The sequence below is a fragment of the Apis mellifera genome, linkage group LG8 (assembly GCF_003254395.2).
Source record: "Apis mellifera strain DH4 linkage group LG8, Amel_HAv3.1, whole genome shotgun sequence".
NCBI classification, from domain to species: Eukaryota; Metazoa; Arthropoda; class Insecta; order Hymenoptera; family Apidae; genus Apis; species Apis mellifera.
The window spans coordinates 7334492-7355926 of NC_037645.1; the positions used below are offsets into that span (position 1 = coordinate 7334492).

Sequence of the window (21435 nt, forward strand, 5' to 3'; positions counted from 1 at the left end):
CATATTAGGAAAAGAAAGGAAAAAAAGTTTTAAAAAATTTCAAGGTGGTTTTCAATGATTGAATGATTGAAAATTGAATATAAAGTTTGTGAAGTGTTTTTGATCAGTGTTAGATCACGATCTATCTCATGAAAAATTTATGGTACAATGTCAGACGCTATAGTAATTCGTATTTTTATAAGTCGACAACGGTCAAACATTTTACAGTGAACGATTTGAGCACATGGGTTTGAAATGTAGTGTATATCGAATAAGCTTGTAGATTGTCCAACAATTAATAATCGATTTGCTTTTTATCGTCAATTACTAAACAGCTAATTGTTGGTCAGATTTTTAATGAAATGAGTAAAGCAATAGAAGATGATGAGCGCAGAAGACGCTCTTTGGAGGCGGGTAGAGAAATAGTAGGTCTTTTTTCTTAAGATTAATTATTTCTTTTATGACATTAAGTCTCAAGTATTTTTTAATTATTTTTAAGTTATTCCTATGTTATATACAACATTTATTTAAAATTTATTTAATATAATGAATTTGAAAAATAAATAAAGTATTTAAAAAAATTTTAATTCCTTCAATAAAAAATTATATAAAAATTTATTTTGCATAAAATATTTGATTTGATTTTAATTTAATTTAGTTGGAAAAATATAAGGCAGAAAAGGCTAGCAAAGTTCAAGGTACAAGTTATAATCAAATGGATGAAATATCTGACGAAGAATCTTTCCGAAATGACAAATCTATTGGACATAGGGAATCTTACGTAAGAATAAAAATTTATTAATTTGTTTGAAATTCTAGTTTTGTTAATTATAGGTACATGAAGGAGTTTCTTCAAGAGATGTGACACAAAGCAGTGTCAGTATGAGTGAAGGAGAAGCAGATGGAGATTTAGAAGGTCTTGCAGGAAGAGTGGCTCAATTAGAAGAATTATTACAAGGAAAAGAAGCCATAGTGGAAGCTTTAAATGCAGAAATAGATCATTTGAGAGCAGAAGCATCATCTCCAAATTCTTCTCAAAGCCAGAATAGTAGTATACCTAGCAGAGATGTTATACCTTTGTATCATACAAAAGTAAATGAAATATTTTTTTTCTTTTTTTGACATAGTATATGTAGATAGTTATGTCTTTTGTTTTGTAAAACAGTTACAAGAGTTTGAAAAAGCAGTGAATCAAAGAGATAACCTAATAGAAGAATTAATGTGGTCTTTACAACAAGCAATATCTGCAAGAGATAATTTTGCTAGTCAATTGAATGCTTTGAATGCAATGGAGATACCTTGTAAGGATAATACTAGTTCTATGAATAATAAAAGCTTACAAGAAAAGGTAAGATTACTTTTCAGATCAAAAAAATGATTGGAAAAATTATTTTTTGAATTTTTTTTTTAGATTGATACTTTAGAAAAAACTCTAAATGATCAAAGATCAATGATACAGAAATTAAATAGTCAATTGGCTCAAAACTTAGAGCATGTACAAACTCTTGAAATGGAGAGAGAAACTAGAGTTGCAGAAATAAATGATTATAAGTTACAAATTAATAATTTAAATGAACAAATTCGTGTAAGTGCTGCTGATAAAAATTTAAACATCACTGAGACTTTAGAGCAACAGAAACAATATGAAGCACGCGTAGACAAAATAAAGCAAGATATGCAACATATATTAAAAAAATTTACAACTGAAACAAATATAAATACTACACGTCATCAGCAGGAATTGAAAGATCTAGCTACTAAACATGAAAAGGAAATAATAAATATTCAAGATAAGTATGAAGAAGAAATAAAACAATTGAAGGAAGAGAATAAAATTCTAGCTGATCGTTTAAATAAGGAGCTGCCAGATTTGGATACTAGACATGCCAAAGAACTTTCTATTTTTCAAACACAGTTAACTCATTATAAAAAAACTGTAGAAGCTTTGAAACTTGAATTAATGAATCGCTCAGAATCTCAACAAATTGCCCAAACTGAATTAAACGAATATAAATCGAAGTTTAATGAGTTTAAAGTACAGTCAGAAAGAGCTAGACATATTCTAAATCTAGAAAATCAAAAAGAAAAAGAGATGTTAAGTGAACAGATTAAGTTACATAAACTTCAATTAGAAGAGATTACTTCAAAATACATTGCAGTAACTGCAATTCTTGAATCAAAAGAAAGTATTGAACGTTCTTTGGAACAGGCTTTATCAAATGCTGCTATGTTAAAAGAAGAAAATGAAAGTTTAAAATTTAAGCTTGATGATCTCTCATCAAGATACTCAGCAGCACAATCATTAATAGAAAACAGCCAAACTCATGAAAAAACTTTGAGTAATAGGATATATGATTTAGAAAAATCATTATCTAGACTTAGTGGTATAAATATGAGTACTTTGAGTGAATTAAATGAAACCACGTATCAGACTTTTGATGAAGTGGCAGTTCAATATCAGTTAACAAAACAAAAACTCGAGGAGAAAGCAGAATTAGAAAAACTTCTAATTCAGAGAATTGAAGGTCTTGAAGAGGATATTCGCAAGTCAAAAGAGGAATTGGAGCAAACAGATTTAATTAAGAAATCATATGAAAAACAACTTAAAGATATGAAAAATGTATGCGACAAATATAAATCCGAACTGATTTCCTTGAAAAAGAATGAGCTAGATGATCAGAGTTCCTTACTATTAGAAGAGGAATTGAAGTTATCTAATCAGAATATGAAAGATACTGTTAATGATTTATTACATAAAATTGAAGAGGATCAACAAGAGATTAAGAAATTTAAGATAATCCTTGAACAAAAAGAAACAGAATTTGCAGAGTGTATAAAGAAAATGTATGATTTAACAGATAAATTGAAAAAATCTGAACAAGAACGTGAACAATTGAAAAATGGATTGGCCACAGCATGGGCTCAATGTGCAGAGGTAGAGGAGAAATTGAATCAAACCTTAGCTTTAAATGACAGTAAATTAGATATCTCTGTGCCATCATCCAGTTACAATAGTGCCTTGATGAAGCAATATAAATTAGATAGAATTGTTGATGATTCTGTTAGTATGATGCATGATCAAAGTTTAGATAAAAATAAAACTTTATCCGAAAAAAATGAAAATCTTGATAGTAGTAATAAAAGAGTATCATTACAAGGAAAATTAACATTTGTATTAGAAGAAAATGAACGATTACGAAAAGAATTAGAACATTTAAACCAACAAACAGACTATGAAGAAATTAAAAGCAAATTGAAATATTATATTAGTCTCTCAGAAAATCTTACCACAGAAAAGGAACAAAAAATGGAAGAAAATAGAGTTTTGAAAAAAAAATTAGACAATCTATATTTATTAAAAGAATCTATAAATCAGTTAAGATCAGAAAAGGAAACTTTACGCAAAGAAATTGAAACATTAATTCACGTTCATGATGAGCAAATAAATGCTATAAAAACTGAAACTACATCTGAAATTAGAAAAGTACAATCATTGATGTTAGGTTTAAAAGAAGGCACAACAGAACTAAATGATCTTAAAATCGAATTGGAAAAGCGACACGCAAAAGAGATGGAAGAATTGCGTATGTATTTCGAACAAAAATGTTTATTAATGGAAAAACAATATTCTGAAGAAATATTTAGTCAGCAATCAAAAAAAATGTCAGATAATGACAGTGAAATTGCTGATATAACTGAAGATTTATATTTCGGAGGTGCAGGCGATTGTTTGAATGTTTCTAATATATCCGAACATAATTCAAGACTTGGTTCTCCAATTGGAGATGAACAATCTAAATATTCTAGTAAAAATTTTAATACTTACAATAAATCTGAACTAGAATATGAAATAAAAACTTTACAACAAGAATTGCAAAACAAAATAATAGAGGGACAAGAAATGAAATTAAATTATGAAAAAGCTTTGGAAGACCAGAAAAATATATATGAAAAAGAACTATACAATAATAAAGAAAGGAAACATGGATTTTTAAGAAATATGGTGAATCAGGCAAGTAAAATTTTCAAACATTTTATGCACTTTTGTATATTTAATGCACTTTATTTGTTATTTGTTATATTAAATGTTGGATATCATTTTTGTGCAATACAACTGCTTTTTTTTTTTTTAGAAATATATGTTACATGTTAATGTAAATTGAATTTTTTGATTTACTTCTTTATGTATATTAGATTGCACTTTAAATGTTTTATTTTAATTTAAATGATATGTTTTTTTTATAATAGCATTTATATATTTTTTAAAAAATGCATGATTTTTTAATTTGAATGTATTTTGTGTTTTTCTTTTTGATTTTTTTTTAAAATTCTTAAAACATTTTTTAATAAATTTTATCAATTAATAAAAATTATAGTAGGAATTTTGGATTATGAATTAATTTGGATATGAATCAATTGGAAAATAGAAGCCCAAACTAGATAGATTCACAATGTACAGTTTCTCTTGTAACTAACAGCTATTGTGTGATCGTGTGCATGCAGCATTGTCAAACAGAATGGGATGCGGGTGCATTGGAAAACGGTGAATTAACGCAACTGCGAGCAGCCTACAACCATCAATTGGAAGAACAAGTTGCGCTAGCTAAATTGGATATTATTAATGCACTTCAAGAACAAATTCAGGTAGCTTTAGATTTAGCTACAATTTACAATGTATTATAGAACTTGCAAAAATTTATTAGAACATTTATTTGATTTAATTTTGTATTGAAATATTATTTTCAATTTATTATTTTTATATTATTGTAATTTAACGAATAGGTACTTTTAACGATCGAGTCGGACGTAGAAGACAATTGGCCAATAGAATTGCTAGAATTGCGAGATAAACTAACTGGTAATGCAAAAAAAGAAATGCAACTGCTCAAAAATACACATATTGAAGAGGTGCAACATTTAAAAGAAGAGCATTCTCGAACTGTGACTAAGATGATTGATTGTCATCGAGAAGAACTTAATAAAATTAAATCAGAATATCTCCAAAATTATTGTGGTGATAGAAGTTTGTTAATAGATAATAAGATTTTTGAAGAAAGGTATTTACATTTCGATAAAATTAAAAATTATTTTTATTGATATTTATTTTAAAAAAATATATTTTATTTTTATTAAATAGAAATAATTTAACTAAAACATGCACCACTCTTAAAACTTTAATTGAAGAATTGATAAAATACTTTATTGTTTGTGAAGAAGAAATTAATAACACTCTTTTTACTGAAATTACTAAAAAGCAATTATCTGATAGTGTTAATAATGAAAAAACCATGCAATTTGATGAAACTGAAGGATTGAAATGTAATGAATTAAAAATGAGTTCAAAAAAGGATTCATTGAATTTATCTGAGATGATTGTCCGAAAGGTGCATTTTGCTCCAAAAACTACAGAAATAGTTTCAATAATAAACAGCAATGTTGAAACTTTACCAACTATTCTAGAAGAAGATGATAATATAACAGAAAAATTAAAACAAGAATTAAACAATTGCATACTTCGTTTGAAGTCTGAGAGTGCTGAAATTCTTAATACTTCATCAATTGAAGGAAAATTATCTTCGAAAGATACTTTTTGGTTGAATAAAATGAATGAAGAATTAAATTTGAAACTTCATCATGCTGAAACTTTAATTATGGGTTACCAAGAAGAAATTGATCATCAGAAAATGACTATTTTCGATCTCCAAAGAAAGTTGGTTAATGCAGAGAATAAAAAAGAAACAATCACAGAAGGTTATGGGGAAAATTATGATGTGGGTATTGATACTACATTACAAGACTTTTCACAATTACAAGAGAAAGGTATGAAAAATGAAATAATTTTTCAGTATATATTTTTATATTTATATTTTATTTTTTAGTCAGACATGTATTATCAAATGGAGGAGGAGATTGTACAGAATTGTTACAATTGATAGATGAATTGTCTAGACAGAGTGATAAATTGATGGAAGAAGCTAAAAAAGAAAAGGAAGACTTACAACAACAGGTAAACTAAAAATTTTTCTTTTAAAGAATGCACAGATTGCATGTATTTTTATTATATAGAATTGGTATGCTATATACGAAATATTTGTGGTGTATTGCATATTGAAAATGAGAATTTAGTTTTTGGTAGTTCATTATTTTAATTTTTCTATGTACTTAAGCTTAATTATTTATATATATTCCACAAAATTTTTTTTTAATTCATAAATACTGTTTATTTCTCTATATCAATATTTTTATTAAGATTTAATTTTGATTTTCCTATTATTTAATATTTAAATGATTGAAATAAAAAAAAAACATTTTCAAAAAGAAATATATGGAATAAAAAAAAAGTGAAAAAACAGAACGACAGATAAAAATGTATAGCTTTATAATGCAGTTTTAAAACGATTGATTAGCGTTCTGTTATCTGCAGCAGGTGCCTTTAGAACCTACTCCTACCCCATACATTCACAGGGTTTGCCACCGAAAGGTAAATTATAGACTTACTAATACTATTATAAAAATCTGCTCCGTAAGTTAATTTTAGCGCTAAACTTTAAAACTGCACATATTTTGTAATAAATTAATAATAATTTTATAAATTTTTTGCAATTCTAACAAAGTTTATAAATGGTATTACAAATGATTAAATTTCGTGCTAGTATATGTAAATAACAATAATATCTTGATGAATATTGGAGACATATATTATATTAAAAATGTATTTCTCTCTAATGCTAGTTTATATGCATGTAATTAACTTTTCCTTATTCTTTCAGATTGCTTATTAAATATCTGAAAATAGAATCAAATATGCTTGAAAAGAATTACTGAATATTTTTTTACAAATTGTAGATATATATTATTTTATTCAATTGATGTTTGTTTTATATTTTTTTTTATATATAATGTGTTTATAATTTCATTTTTTATAATATAATTTATTGAATGCGTATTAATATAAATATGATTAAAATTTTTAATTTTAGTTATTAAAAAATATATTTTATTGATTTTTTAATTCAAGATTGTTGTTAACTTATTTTAATACATCATAGAATCTTTATTTATATTAATTAAAAGAATATATGTGTAGATCGAGGCAGCAGATAAACAATTAAAAGCAACCCGTAAATTTTTGGATGAACAAGCAAGTGAAAGAGAAGCAGAGAGAGATGAAGCTGCAAAACAAATACATATTCTGCAGGAACAACTTAAAGAGCGTGAACGAGAGAAAGAAAGAGATCAACGTATCACATCTGAAGTGAGTTTCAAGAAATTTTATATTGTTTAAAAAATGATCAACAAATTCGAAAAATGAAATATTTGTTTGCATTTAAGGCATATGGCTTTTATGAAAACTCTTCTTGTATAATAATAATTCATTTCAATCAGATACAAAAACTTTCAGATATAGAAATAATTCATTTTATTTGTTTTGGATTGGGATTATTTTCACAATTTTTACTGATCTCATATAAATTGATGAAACTAATAGAAAAATTTTAAGATATCATATATAATTTAAATCTATTTTTTATAATTGTCATTAGCTATATTGCAGTAATTAAGCAGCTTATTATTAACACGCATTTTTACTAATCTCTTAACACGAGTTTTTCTGCACTTTGGTTTTGGTTTTCTGTTTGTCGCACAAAGCAGTCCACATTATCACCTGAAGCAACATCAGACATCCCTACGCTTCAAGCATCTGACATCGATGCAACTGTGAGTGGTTACTTACTTATAAGAATTATAAGTAATATTATAAGAATTATAAGAATATACTTAATAATATTTTAAATTTGAACTATATTGAATAAAAAATAAAGTAATATATATTTTATTTTAACAAATGTATTATGCATGAAACTTTTAATTCATTGTAACTTTGAACAAATTATATATTTTTGTGTGCTTTACATATTGGTGGTGCTTTCTAGCAGCTAATTATGGTTATGGTAATTAATTAAACTTAAAAAACGAAGAATTTATTAAAAAATTAAATGTAATCTAGGTAGAAGTTCTGGAATCTCAAATGAGAGAGATGTCCTCTCTTATGTCTGATACAGAAGCAAAAAAAAATGAAACCGAGAGTGAACTCAAAGCAGCTATTGACAAAATCTGGGTACTTAGAGAGATTATCACAGACTTAGAACAACAGTTACAAATTAAAACTGAGAAAGAAGAATCTTTGCAATTACAAATCAATCAATTAGAAACTGTGATTGCTGCACAGACTAAAAATCAGCATGAATTAGTTCAAGAATTGGATGCTGTTAAAATGGGTAGTGAAAGCAAACAACTGAATGAACACATTATTCATTTACAGGTAAATTTAAATTTATTATCGAAAATTGTATAGAATATTTGTTTCTAAAATACGATTTTATAGGAGGAATTAAGAAAACATAAATTAAGTTCTGAACAATTCAACGTAAATTCTGCTGCATTGAAACAAATGAAAACGGAACTTCGTGATATGCAAAATCAATTAGATAAAAGAATTAAAGAATTAGAATCTGCACACATGTGCAGTTCCAATTTAAGTTTAAGCCAACCAAGTGAAGATGTGTCTATCAGAGATCAAATAGATGCTACACGGTGTCCTACACCAGATGATCCCACTGCTCCACCTATGTTACCTCTTGACCAACTTTTAAAACTTAAAGAGAAAATGTTAAAACATGCTAGAGCCGAAGAAGTAGCTTTCAAAAGAATCAAAGACTTAGAATTGCAAGTGACAGCACTTAGAAATCAAAATGAAGTAAAGAAAAAAAATTAAATAAAAAAAATTTGATTCTTATATAATTTTTTATAAAAATTTTCTTTTTTTTTTTTACAGGAATTACAAGCAGAACAAGAAATTCTTCAACAAACAGCTTCTGAACAATTATTCCAAATACAATCAATGCGTGGTAGATTGGAACAGCATAAGCAAAGTGCTCCATTTGCTCAAAGACAAGCAACATCTCGCTTAGAATTACAACTTCATGAAGCTAATACAAAATTTCAATCTTTGGAACGAACCATTGCTGATAAAGATTTAGAAGTAAATATTAAATAATATATTTCTTTTTATCGTCACTTTCTATGAAATATTTTTTACTTTTTAGTTAAAGGATATGAAGAATCAATTAGATAGAATTAACCAATTATTACAAGAGAAACAAGCAGAGATTGCAAATGTGGTACAAGTAGAAAGTGTTACAATTCAAAAGTTGAAAGAACATCTGGAAGTAGTAGAAGAAGAAAAAAAAATTCTCCAGGTATATAATTTAAATTAAATATCTATAAATATCGTATTTAACTAAATAAAATTATTATTAGGCAAAAGTTGGCGTTCAAGAACATGCTCAATTGGAATTACCAAAATTAATAGATAGTATGTTAGCAGATAAAAACGAGGAAATAGATCATTTGAAAGAACAATTATCCAAAAAAGAAAAACAACTTGAAATGTATTCTTCGCTAAATCTAGATGAAACGCAATTAAGAGAGTTAGCACGTCAAACAGAGGCAAAGAATAGTGCACGTACATTAAGCGATATATTATCAATTCATTCGGAATGTGAAGAGACTGCAGAAGCTATTAGAGGAATTAATACAACTCAAAACTTACCTAATGTATCTACTTTTAAAGTTCCATTTACTCTTAAAAATATAGACGATTCAATTGTGCCTTTGATGGACAGTGCTAAAATGATTCATCCTCAAGTTCCTCCTTTGGATCTTGGTTCTCAGAGCTTATCTGCAACTTCTAGTCAACAATCTGGAATGTTAGATTTGTTACACAGTGGTCTAGAATTAAAGACTTCCTCATCAGAAAATAATCTTTCCAATGACAAAACTGATCATGTTACTCAGTCAAGACAAGAAAGACAGAAATCTCCAGAAAAACATATTGATGAGAAAAATGATAGTAATAAATCTTGTGTTACATCAATAAAATATACTCAAACATCTATTAATGAAACTTTAAATGAAATGGAGAAGTTAGAGAATCAATTGCAGATAATGAAAGAGGAATTAAATACAAAATCAGCAATTTTAAATAAAAAAGAAAATGATTTAATTACTTTACAGAAACATTATGATGAATTACAAACAGAATTCAAAGAGGTAATAGAAACACTTTCTAGAGACAAATATTTCTATCAAAATCAATATGAATTATCACGAGTATCAGAGAATAAAATAAAGAAAGATCTTCAAGAAATAGAAAATGTTTTGAAATTAAAAGATGAAGAAATACAAGATCATAAGAACAAAATGCAAATGAATGAAAGAATTATAATGGAGCTGAATTCAGAAAATATTAAATTGAAGAAAAATATAGAAGAGAAGGAACAAGAATTAGAACAGACACGGAAATATACTACTTTGCTTCATGAGAAGATAAAAGAAGTGCAAAATTTTAGAGATATAATTCTTGATAAAGATATTACCATTGAAACAATTCAAACTCGCAATATTGAAATCGAAAATGAAAACAAACAATTATACGAATTTAAGACCAAATATCAATCGATTAAACAAGAATTATTAGAATGTCAAACCGAAATTCAGAGACTGACTGAAGGTCTAAACAACAGAGATCAGATTATTAGAAGATTAGAAGAAATGGCTAGACGCACTAGCGTGTCAGAAACATCATCACCATCTAATGAAAAGGATCAAGAAATTCATCATTTGCAAGAATATTTAAAAGAAAAAGATAAAATGATAAGACAAATGAATGATGATGGTAAGAATTTACACAAAGCTTTAGAAATTATACAAAATAAAATGAAAGAATCTGGAAATGTAGTGGAGTTGAGAAAAAAGTTAAAGGATGAAAAGAAGTTAACTGCTGAGTTAAGAGATATGGTGGACAAAATGAGCAAAGAGTTGTCTGATTTAAAATTAATTGCGCGTAAGTATTTTTTTTTATATAAGATAATATAAAATAAAATATTATTTATTTTAATAATCATGTACTTACAGAACGATCACAGGATGATACTGATATTGAAGACATGGTACAAAGAGAATTAAATTTATCAGTTCATTTAGACAAACAAATCATGAACGCCATTGAAAGTGACACAAAGACACATAAAACTGAATGTGAAAAACAACATAATTCTGCTCCATATCAGGATATGGAATTAAAATTAAAACTAATTCAAGCTAACAAGATCAATGAAGAATTGAAAAAATTGAAAGACGATTTGGAAATTGAAAGAGAAATGCTTAAATGTCAGATAGCGGAATATGAAAATCGTATCTTCCAGCTTAAATCAGATTTGACAGAAGAATCAAAGAAAGTTGTGAAATTAGATGATGAATTATCTTCTGAGAAAAAATTAATGAGAATGTTAAAGATTGAAATTGAAAAAGAACATAGAACAATGCAAATTGAACATATCCGGAATTCAGAATTAATAGATTTTCTTCAAAATAAACAAAAAAATTCTTTAGATAATGAGGCAAAGCTTAAAAATGAATTGAACTTACTACGACAGGAATACAAAAATTTAGAAATGCAATTGAGTTTGATGAAAGAACATGTACAATCCCAGAAAGCCGATGACTTACCGAAATTAACAGATCTTTTGGAAAATGAAAGAAAGAAATATCTATTATTAATGGAAAACTTTGAAAAAGAAGAAAAAAATAATGTAGAGCTCAAAGATACTTTGAAAAAATTACAAATAGAGAAGAATCGTATTGAGAAACAACTTGAAGTAGAGGAAGAAAAAAAAGAGAATTTAATAAGTAATTTGATTTTAATAGAGGGAACCAAAGATCATTTGCAAACTGATCTCAGGCGTACCAAAGAAGAACTAAAAGCAAAAGAAGAAGAATGTGAATGGTTACAGAAAAGAATCAAGACCATGTCTGATGCAGAAACTAGAAGACAGGAAAGAAGTACTTCTGAACACAATGATCTTAAAGCTTCAAGAAGAGAAATTAATAATGCTAGAGAAGTAATAGTTAGTATAAAGATATATATTTTTATAATTATTGATTTCTATCATTTTTAATAAATAATTAATTGTTGTTTCTAGATGGATCTAGAAGCCGATATGAAGCAGTTAAAAAGAGAATTGACAGAATCCCTTGAACGTGAGGTAAAATTAACTGAAACTATGGAAACTCTTAAAGAAAGAGAAAGTGATCTAATTAAAAAACTGACTACTGCCAAAGATGAAGAAAAGAACTTAAAAGATGTGATCACTGAGTTACAGCAAGACATAAAAACATACACGATAAGAGAATTAGAATTAACGAAAGAATTGAAAAATAGGTTCTCAAACGAAAATGTTCCTGCTAAATTCTTACAGAAGATTGAAGTAATAACTTTAATAATAAATTCTTAATCATTTTATATTATTGCATTCTATAACTATAATATTACATTTATAGGATCTTACGAATATCAACGAAAAATATTTGACAGAGAAAACTATTCTTCAGGAGAAATTAATGAAAGCAAGGGAAGAAAAAGAACAATTAAATCAACGAATTAAATTACTTGAAAGTCAAGTGAAACGAAGTAAAGTACCTCAAGATTTAAACACTCGAGAACATACAGAAAAAGTAATTTCTATTTTATACATATATATATATTTATTTATTTATTTCATATTTAATGATATTTTTTTTCACAGTTGCAACATTTTTATGGGAAATTTCTGCGAGCAGATAGCAGACGAAAGGCTCTAGCTTATCAGAAACGCTATTTATTATCTATTGTTGGCGGCTATCAATTGTCTGAAGAAAATACTTTATCTGTACTTGCTCAATTGACTAAAGTGCAACGATCCTATGCAGTAATAGGTCGCAATAAGAAATCGCCAAAAGTACGTTTTAGAAGTGCAGTACTTGTTGTGATTAGTATTTGTAGAATGAAATGGTTGATTGTGAGATGGAACACTGGCAAACGAATAGGCGTAAAAACATTATTATGGAATATAGATCAATCTTTTTTACCAATTCAGAAAACCGCTATGAATCATTCACCTCCTGTTCGAGATAAAAACACTTCAAAGTAGGTAAATTAATTATTTTAAATTTAATTTTAATTATTTTAAATTGATATAATTAAAATAATTAATTATTTGTTAATTTTCAGCGGAGATGGTGGTTTCGATGGATTTACACTTGAACAGTATTATCAACGTTTGAAAAATATTCAACAGAAATTGGGTTTAGCCATGGCAGAAACTGGAAATCTTCAAATTATTCCAGAATAGTATTATGTTTTGTATCTAATTTTTCTAATTATTGTAGACTATGATTTAAATATCACGTCATTGTTTTGTGAATGCGGTTATTATTGTATAAACCGCATGGGATTGCTGTTTTCGGTTGTGTTATCAACCAAAAACGTTCAAAACTGGGCATTTTTATTGGAAAAGATGTTGTTGAAAGTTTAACTGTATTTTTTCTACAAAATGTATATAGAACTGTAGTATAGAAATTATCATTTGTCGAACACATGTTAAGATTCTACATTATTCTACATTATTAGATAATGATATATTGTGTGCTATAATTTCAATACTATTAATATTTTTAACAAATTGAACAAAATTATGTTATATTAGCGTTTATATATTGTGTTTTACCAAAGTTACTGATAATAGATAATAGATAAAGAAATTGTTCTTATATATACATTGTTATTATAAGAATACAAACTTGTGCCTTGTACATTGTAATAAGTATTCTAATATTTATTTATTAAAAATCTGTACGTTTTTGTATTGTGAATAAAATATAAAATGTCTTTTTTTGTAGATTGTTATTCAGTGATAGGAATTAATAAATCATCCTTCAATAATATAATTTATGATAAATATGTATTTTAACAAAAAATGTATCTATAATTTAATTTGACATTGTTTTGTATATTTTTTGGATAAATACTGATTTGTACAATTTTGCAATAAATTTGAACCGTGCAATTTTTTTCTAAATAGATACGTAAATTTAACAGCACTTGAGTGTGATAATTATTCTTATACAAGGATTTTGGTCCATTTTAAGTATAACAAGAATTAATTTTAACAACGAAAATAATATTATTTAATTGTAGCAAAGATGGGGAACTACATAGGATTTTAATTTTTTCAACAATTTTAAAAACAATAAACACAATTTTCGTTTGATAAAAGTTATTTACATATGTACATTAAGACATGTGATAAAATATATATGGCGATCATTTAGCTTTGTATGTATATTTAAAGCTATATTCGATTTTGTAAGATATAATCTAAGAATATAAGGCTTCCTTTTTTTTATTCGTTTGAAAACAGTATCTAAACAGTGCAAATTTTACTATCATTTTTTATATTTTATACTTTGAGATTTCCATAATAAAGCTTTAATAATAAAAGAAATTCGCTGAGAAATTCTTTGTAATATATTTTTAATACTTTCTTTGTAAAATATTAGAATATTAAGATCTATTATTTTATTTGAGTTCATAAAGATTTAAATTTGCACCGATTATATTTCACTTCTAGTTTGTGAGAGCTTATAGAATATTCGATTTTTAATTTTTGGTTATTTTTCATTTTATCAATTTCACAAAAAAATTAAATAAATTATTATACAATTGATAATTTATATCATTTTAATAAATTTGCCGCGTTTAAACTATCCATATTTATGATTAGTGCATGCATCTTTGAAATTAGTTGCATTAAATGGTCCGAAATAATCATCGTGAAGTTGTCTGATGATTGTCTCGATTGGGCACAATTTTGAATCTTTGCGTTTTTCCACTTCATTGCGTTCGATATAACTGATACTATAAAAATTTGCATTCCTGCAGAATGGAATTTTCTGAGTAAAATCTTTACCATTGATCACTACTCGAAAATAGAAATCGCTAGCTACGTGATTTTCATTTTTCGGATTTATTCGATAAACTTCGATCACGAAACGAGAAGCATAATGCGGCATTGTTAATTTGTCAGAAAATATACCGAGAGCAGTTGCGAGGTATTCTAATGTTTTATCATGACCAGAATATAAAACTATTTTCGGTTTAGCTTCAGAAATAATTCGTAACATATAGGAAACAATATTTCGAAGTAATCCATAAGCCCTTAGCAATCCATATTTTCTGCGACTATTATTTTTTGCCACTTGCTTAGATTCCCATTCCGTATAAGTGAATAAGCTTGTTACATGTTCAGTTTTCACGCAAATTCTTTGAGTATTAAAGTCTATGCAGGGCAGAGAAGCACCATGGCAGATATAAGTTAACAATGCATCCTTTAAGGTATTAGGATCTGTCATCTGGGCTTGATCAGGAATTTCGAAGACTGCATTGGAAGCTTGTCGTATAAGATCAGCTACTGCTGGATGAGATTTCAAATGATCTGACATTTCCTATAAGAAGTATTTCAAGAAATTTAATATCAAATTCATGAAAAAGATTAAAATGTAATTACCTTTAGATATTGCTTGTAAAATTTTTCAGCAGCAGGACATGCACAGTCTGTATTACAAAAAGCATAGCTTTGACTTTCTTGCATAGTAATTTTAGCTAAATTCTGGAAACCATCTGTTTCTAATAGAGCATATAACAATGCAACTGCACTTTGAACTGTCCTTCGGTACCTAGTGCTATATACAATAATATCCTTATTGGATATAGAATTATTTCCCAGATTCAATTTATGATAATAAGCATTTTTAAGTATGATTCCAGTTTTTAATAATTGTCCAATGCCAAGGGTTGTCAGTTGGCCAATTTTACAATCTTTAGAATTGCTGGGCAACATTGGAAAACCATGAAATGGTCCTAAAAATTGTGCCCAAGCAGTTCTGGAATAGCTGGAAACATTTTGCAAAAAATTTACATAATTATGATATAAATTTTCTAATTCAGGTATAGAACTAAAATCTCCACCGCAATTCACTAAACTTATATTTCGAATATGTGCTAAAGGGCCTCTGTCTCCATGTCGAATAAACACTAAAATTCCTCCTAATGTTAAATTTCCATCTAATTTTCCTAAAAATGAGAATTAATTATTTAAATTTTTTATTAATTTAAAATAATTTAATAATATTATAATTATTCATAATTTATTAAAATAACTTACTAATATTACAAACATTTTATTTACCTTCTGTTTCTGTTGTAATTTCACTAGGAGGATTACAAAATCGAAATATTTTTTTGGTTTTCACATCAGCTTTTAAATTTCTTGGGAATTCTCTTATAGAAATGTCATTTTCTATAACTCTAGCTTGCATAGAACTTTTTTCATCTATGCCAATATATTTGTACATACCTATAACGGATAAATTCATATAAGGAATAAATTCACATTCAATTTTTTGCTCAGAAAAAGATAGAAAAAAAAAATCTCAGATAATAAAAGAAATTTTAAACGTGTTTATATATATGCTTAACACCAAGTTAACAAAACCGATAATATGAAATCGTGTATGTACCAGTTAATTGCATTGTTTCGCGTGTTTACTTTTAAGCGCTATGTTAAGATAAAATAGCGCATTAAGATATCAAAAGGATTTTCTAAAAAAACAGTAATTAAACTATTATGTTATTCCATAAAATAATATAAAAAATAAAAAAAAATATAATAAGTAATCAGTTTCAATAAAAATTAAATATATAATTAATAAAATTATAAATAATGCATAAAAAAATTAGAATATAAATAAAAAAAATAACTGCCGAAATTTCCTTCAATTACCAGCAACAAGAAGAAAAATCCACACACTCAGAATCACATAGCAATAAAATGCTCGATGCTGGTACGAAAGACGGACCATTTCCGCCAACATCCTGTGGCTGACCTTGGATCCAGCCAGGTCTTTCTTGAATTTCACGACCTCGATGAGGTCGTTGATAATAATACCGAATCAAACAACCAGAATAAATCCGGTTCAACGACACTTCTCCAAACTGCATTTTTTTTGTTCAGCGATCCTGCATTTTATCTCAATAATTTTTGAAAAATCTAGAGGAATTAAAATCCTATAAATGATATAAAGCAAATTTTTTATGACTTTCCACGATAACGGTTCCAACCAGAACACATTGGTGAATGCAAATTGCCTATCTTCTGACATTTCTTTATACTTTTAATATTTAATTTTATTTTATTATTAATTATTCGTTTATTTTTTTGATTTATTGCTGTTAAAGATGTTGAACAGCTAAGCTAATTATTCTTTCTCATCATGGTTGGTTAGAAGAATGTAAGTATATATAATATTGCCAAATTCTTGTTGGATTTTTTTTTTTAATTTTGTTGATGAATCTTTTTTAATATTTTATGAATTAATATTTATGTATAGATATTTTAGGAATTTTTAAACGGAAAGCATATCGGGTATTTCAATACTCGCATTCTGTTGAGACAGGTTAGTATCGAATACAAAAATCCTTTTTTTCTCTCACAAAGCTATTAATTCATGTTTTAATTTTATACTTTCAGATTCGTTGTCTGTATTTTGTAAACAATTATGAAAAAAAATTGACAGGATCAATGAATAATTTTTTTCTTAAAAATTTTTTTATCACGAAAGTGCTTCCACATAAATCTTCTCTTTTCTTTAAAGATCATTTATCCTTCTTCAATTGTCAAACTTTTATAGTTACAATTATCCATTTTTACAATAATATTAATTGAATTGATTGAATTGATGAATTGAATTCAATTAACATATGAGAAATGTGGATTGTCGGAGATGCATTTCAATATTTTAGAAATTATAAAAATTATCACTTCACATCTTTATTATTTTACTTCATAAAACAAGATTTGAAAAAAATCATTCACGATTAACCGAAGCTACGATCTTACTAAAATATTTTTCTGTGTCTACGACAGATATGCGTTCCTTGTTACAAGAGTAGGTTATCAAAGTACGCATGCGTACAAAATATGCAACCTGATTGGTTTGGCCTTCTGGTTTTAAATCCATTTCGATCCGCGGTTGAGAAAGGTGCGAAAAAATTTCAATAAAAGTGCGCGACATCCAATGATTCATAAGTGGATATAAAATAAAATAAGATTATTCCAAGATAGAAAATTGATCATCAAAAATAAATGAAACTTTTTTAATTATTCAATATTTTCACTTACAATATTTGTATAAAAAATTTAATTTAAAAAGTTTTTAATATCGTAATATTGTCTTTTTACGTATATATATATATATATATATATATATATATATATATATATATATATATATATATATACAAATTTATATTTTAGGATTAATTGCGATAGTATTTATTACGTAAATATTTATTAAACTCAAGTTTATCTCATAAAAAACATGAAAATAATATAGGTTAGTTAAGAGCGCAGGCGCTACTATATCTATTTCCAATTTCAGATATATATCTAAATTTCATCTTATTCATTTTCCACTGAAACTATTCCACTGGTGTTTTCAAGTTAATTTTAATAATTTGAAAAAAACTTATATTTTGATATTTATTAACTAAGGAAATAGATAATAAACGAATCCATCAAATAACTAAAATGTGTAGAAGATAATTCTATAATATATATTTTAGATTAATATTGATTCATTTTTTATTATTTTTAGTTGTTAAACATCCATCTACAGACAAAAGGAATCTGTAGATATATGAATTAATAATTAGGCAGACAATGTAAATAGATCTGCGATTTCACGAGGCGAACTACATAGATAACTCGAGCTGAATGGTATGATATAAGAGTTCTAGACCGTCAATTACATCAGTCTTAAATAGAATGTATTTACATTAAACACGTGTGTTCTTTCTAAAGTTACAAAATTACGTCAACATCCGTTTCCTCATCGCTGCTTGATACATTCAAAATGATTATCAAGATTTTTCTAAATATAGGAAAATGAAATTTTATATTATGTTATTTTTTATTATGTTATTAGATCATTGAAAAGTAAAAGATGCAATTAATAATCGAAAGAAATATGTTAATCAAATAAAACATAGAGTATGTTTTACATAGCTTTATCGAAATCTAGGATAATGTTTGAAAAATATATCAAATACGAAATTTATCTTTTGTAGAAATTTATTATAAAAAAGTAATGATATTATATAAATTTTTATTTTTTATTATTTTTTGAAATAAAAGTGATGATTATTAAGAAAACCACGTATTACGAAATAATAAAAATCAAGATTTTATTGAATTGAAATTTAGATTGATACAAGGACACGAAAATTCTGATTAAAAAATTTCTTAATTATGAATATAGAAATCTTTGAACTAGATTTTCAAGAATCTGTGCAGAATAATTGAATGAGATAATAAAATCAAAATTAAATATGAACAAAATACTATAAAATCAAATAATAAAGTAATATTAAGATAATGAATCATGAAAAATTCAAATATAATAATCCTTGACCGATCATTTTGTAAAACATATCAAATCCATTTGATCTGGCGCATTCATATAAATAGCTATTAAATACAATTAAATAAGGGCATTCCATAATAGAGATGCAGATAATCACTGATTGTTTCTCGTGCCATCGCCACAGTGGCAATGATCTTGTCAAGGTTACAAGATCAAGCATAATGATTATGATTATTGTGATGGATAATCAACAGAGTTACATCATCATGAAATTAAATTTCATAATATGATAACAACTTATGATAATAAAAAATTATTTTATTTTATTTTTTTTTTTGTGAATAAGTATGTTTTATATTATGAAGATTTCGCAAAAGGATTTGATTCAAAAAGCAAAAAATCATTATAAATTTTTGTGATATTGAGAAAAATGAAGAAAATCATCACATGAAAATGTCGTAATTCATTCTCGTCATAAACACAAATTACTATTGATTTTTAATTAATTTCTTAATACTCTACAATCTTTGAGAACATGCATTTTAACAAAATTCATTTTAATAAAATATGAATTATTGCGTTAAATAATAATATGTTTTGAGCATTATCTAAATTGCAATCAGAGAATATTTATCTTAATATTTATCTGAAATATAAACGAAAATAAAATGAAATTAATAAAATATTAATAAAATAAATAAATAAAGTTAACAGTTGGATTTGGAATGATTAAAATATGGATATTTAAAATTAAATTTTATTTAATAGAGAATGTTAAAATTATTTTATCACTACATTTTAAAATCAACATTGAAAAGATATGATAATATACACAATTTTTTTTTAAAAATGTTTTAAATCTTTGAGTAAATAAAAAATATGATATTAATTTTTATAAATATCTGTTAAAATATCACAAGAACTTATTATATGTGACTATCATTTTTTTCTTTCAAAATATAATGTAATTTATTATTATATTACTTTTAATATTTCAGATGCAAATCATATATTCTATAAATATTTGAAAATAATATAATGAAAAAAAAATATAACGAATAATAACATTGATTATTAACATTATGCTATTACGGTTATATGAGAATTTGAAATTTCAATTATATAGAAATTATATTAATGATGCTGCCTATCGATCGAATCGATTATAGATCATTTATAACAACGATGTCAGCAGAAATTGTATATTGAAATGATTATTTAATAATAAAAAGAAAACTTTACAGAAATTATCATGATTTAATGTAAGCTAAGAATTCAGTTATTTGTAAAAAATAATTATTTTTGTCTATATATAAATTTATAACATATTATTCTTATTCTTTTTTTAGGAAATATTTTTTATTTTCAATAAAATGCAGCGTTTTTCATTTCAATAATAATAAGTATTTTATAAAATAATAATATTTTATAAAACATATTCAAGATTATCAGTTGTATAATATAATTAATATTATTTGATAGTTTATTAAAAATGAAATATAATATAATATAAATAATGTAATGTAATATAATATAATATAATTATATTTTAGAATAAGAAAAATTACAAATACTTAGAGATATTAATTGAACTAAATGATGATAGTAATTATGATGATATCCATAGAAAGTCTGCCTACGCTCTTGTATAAATGCCTGTAAGCTGGGAAGGAAGTATCAAACTAGATAAGCGTAGTAACGTTCATTACTTCCGTCTAGTGTGGATGTTGTGCGTTTTATTCGTTCGTCCGCTGCGAGATTCGTGAATTGGTCCTTTTCTACCGCATTCATGCAATCATTCTCATGAATGAATGTACATTCTTAACATTTTCTACGCTGTTATTTTCTTTCTTATTTCTATAGGATTAAATAGCTTCAAATTTGCAAGTATTTTTGAACAAAATATACGTTAAAAGACGAAAGAAGATTGAAAAAAAAGTCATTTTTTAAAATGATAAAAAAATTAAAAAATGGAAATATAAAACAAAAAGTCGAAATGTCTATATGATATTTGATATTTTCTTATTTTTTATTCCTAAAAAAATAATAAAATTAATGAAATTTTAATTAAAAATTGAAAAAAAATAAAGAGAA

At 26.0% G+C, this 21435-nt stretch overlaps 2 protein-coding genes across 12 annotated transcripts; one reads left to right on the forward strand and one right to left on the reverse strand.

Moving 5' to 3' along the window:
- Positions 1-136: 136 nt before the first annotated feature.
- LOC409243 (A-kinase anchor protein 9) lies at positions 137-13751 on the forward strand. 11 transcript variants are annotated; one of them, XM_026442042.1, is made up of 22 exons: positions 137-404; positions 638-760; positions 814-1071; positions 1145-1327; positions 1391-3991; positions 4483-4623; positions 4762-5036; positions 5117-5799; positions 5859-5986; positions 6404-6460; positions 7067-7234; positions 7630-7698; positions 7988-8302; positions 8366-8737; positions 8816-9022; positions 9087-9239; positions 9301-10885; positions 10957-11948; positions 12024-12308; positions 12382-12555; positions 12627-13010; positions 13091-13751. In XM_026442042.1, exons 1-21 carry the CDS (start codon positions 342-344, stop codon positions 13008-13010), a joined length of 9216 nt encoding a protein of 3071 aa, XP_026297827.1. In that variant the 5' UTR covers positions 137-341; the 3' UTR covers positions 13091-13751. The 11 variants fall into 11 exon arrangements, with proteins under 11 accessions (XP_026297827.1, XP_026297824.1, XP_026297821.1 ...); XM_026442039.1 differs by having other exon boundaries at positions 10957-11942; positions 12627-13006; XM_026442036.1 differs by having other exon boundaries at positions 138-404; positions 12627-13006.
- A 267-nt stretch (positions 13752-14018) lies between these two features.
- On the reverse strand, positions 14019-17882 carry LOC409244 (2-phosphoxylose phosphatase 1). Its single transcript, XM_392767.7, has 4 exons — positions 16701-17882; positions 16107-16274; positions 15426-15991; positions 14019-15363 (listed from the first exon to the last, which is right to left on the reverse strand). The coding sequence occupies exons 1-4, from the start codon at positions 16789-16791 to the stop codon at positions 14623-14625; spliced, it is 1566 nt and encodes a 521-aa protein (XP_392767.4). The 5' UTR covers positions 16792-17882; the 3' UTR covers positions 14019-14622.
- Positions 17883-21435: the final 3553 nt, after the last annotated feature.

Bases quoted from the DNA above. Each gene is read 5' to 3' on its own strand.
- LOC409243 (XM_026442036.1), top strand. From the start codon at position 342: ATGAGTAAAGCAATAGAAGATGATGAGCGCAGAAGACGCTCTTTGGAG. The intron at 8,738-8,815 runs GTAAAGAAAAAA...TTTTTTTTACAG, and splicing joins CACTTAGAAATCAAAATGAA to GAATTACAAGCAGAACAAGA. The intron at 11,949-12,023 runs GTTAGTATAAAG...TGTTGTTTCTAG, and splicing joins ATAATGCTAGAGAAGTAATA to ATGGATCTAGAAGCCGATAT.
- LOC409244 (XM_392767.7), bottom strand. From the start codon at position 16,791: ATGTTGGCGGAAATGGTCCGTCTTTCGTACCAGCATCGAGCATTTTAT. The intron at 15,992-16,106 runs GTAAATAAAATG...TCTCATTTTTAG, and splicing joins AATTACAACAGAAACAGAAG to GAAAATTAGATGGAAATTTA. The intron at 15,364-15,425 runs GTAATTACATTT...TACTTCTTATAG, and splicing joins TTTACAAGCAATATCTAAAG to GAAATGTCAGATCATTTGAA.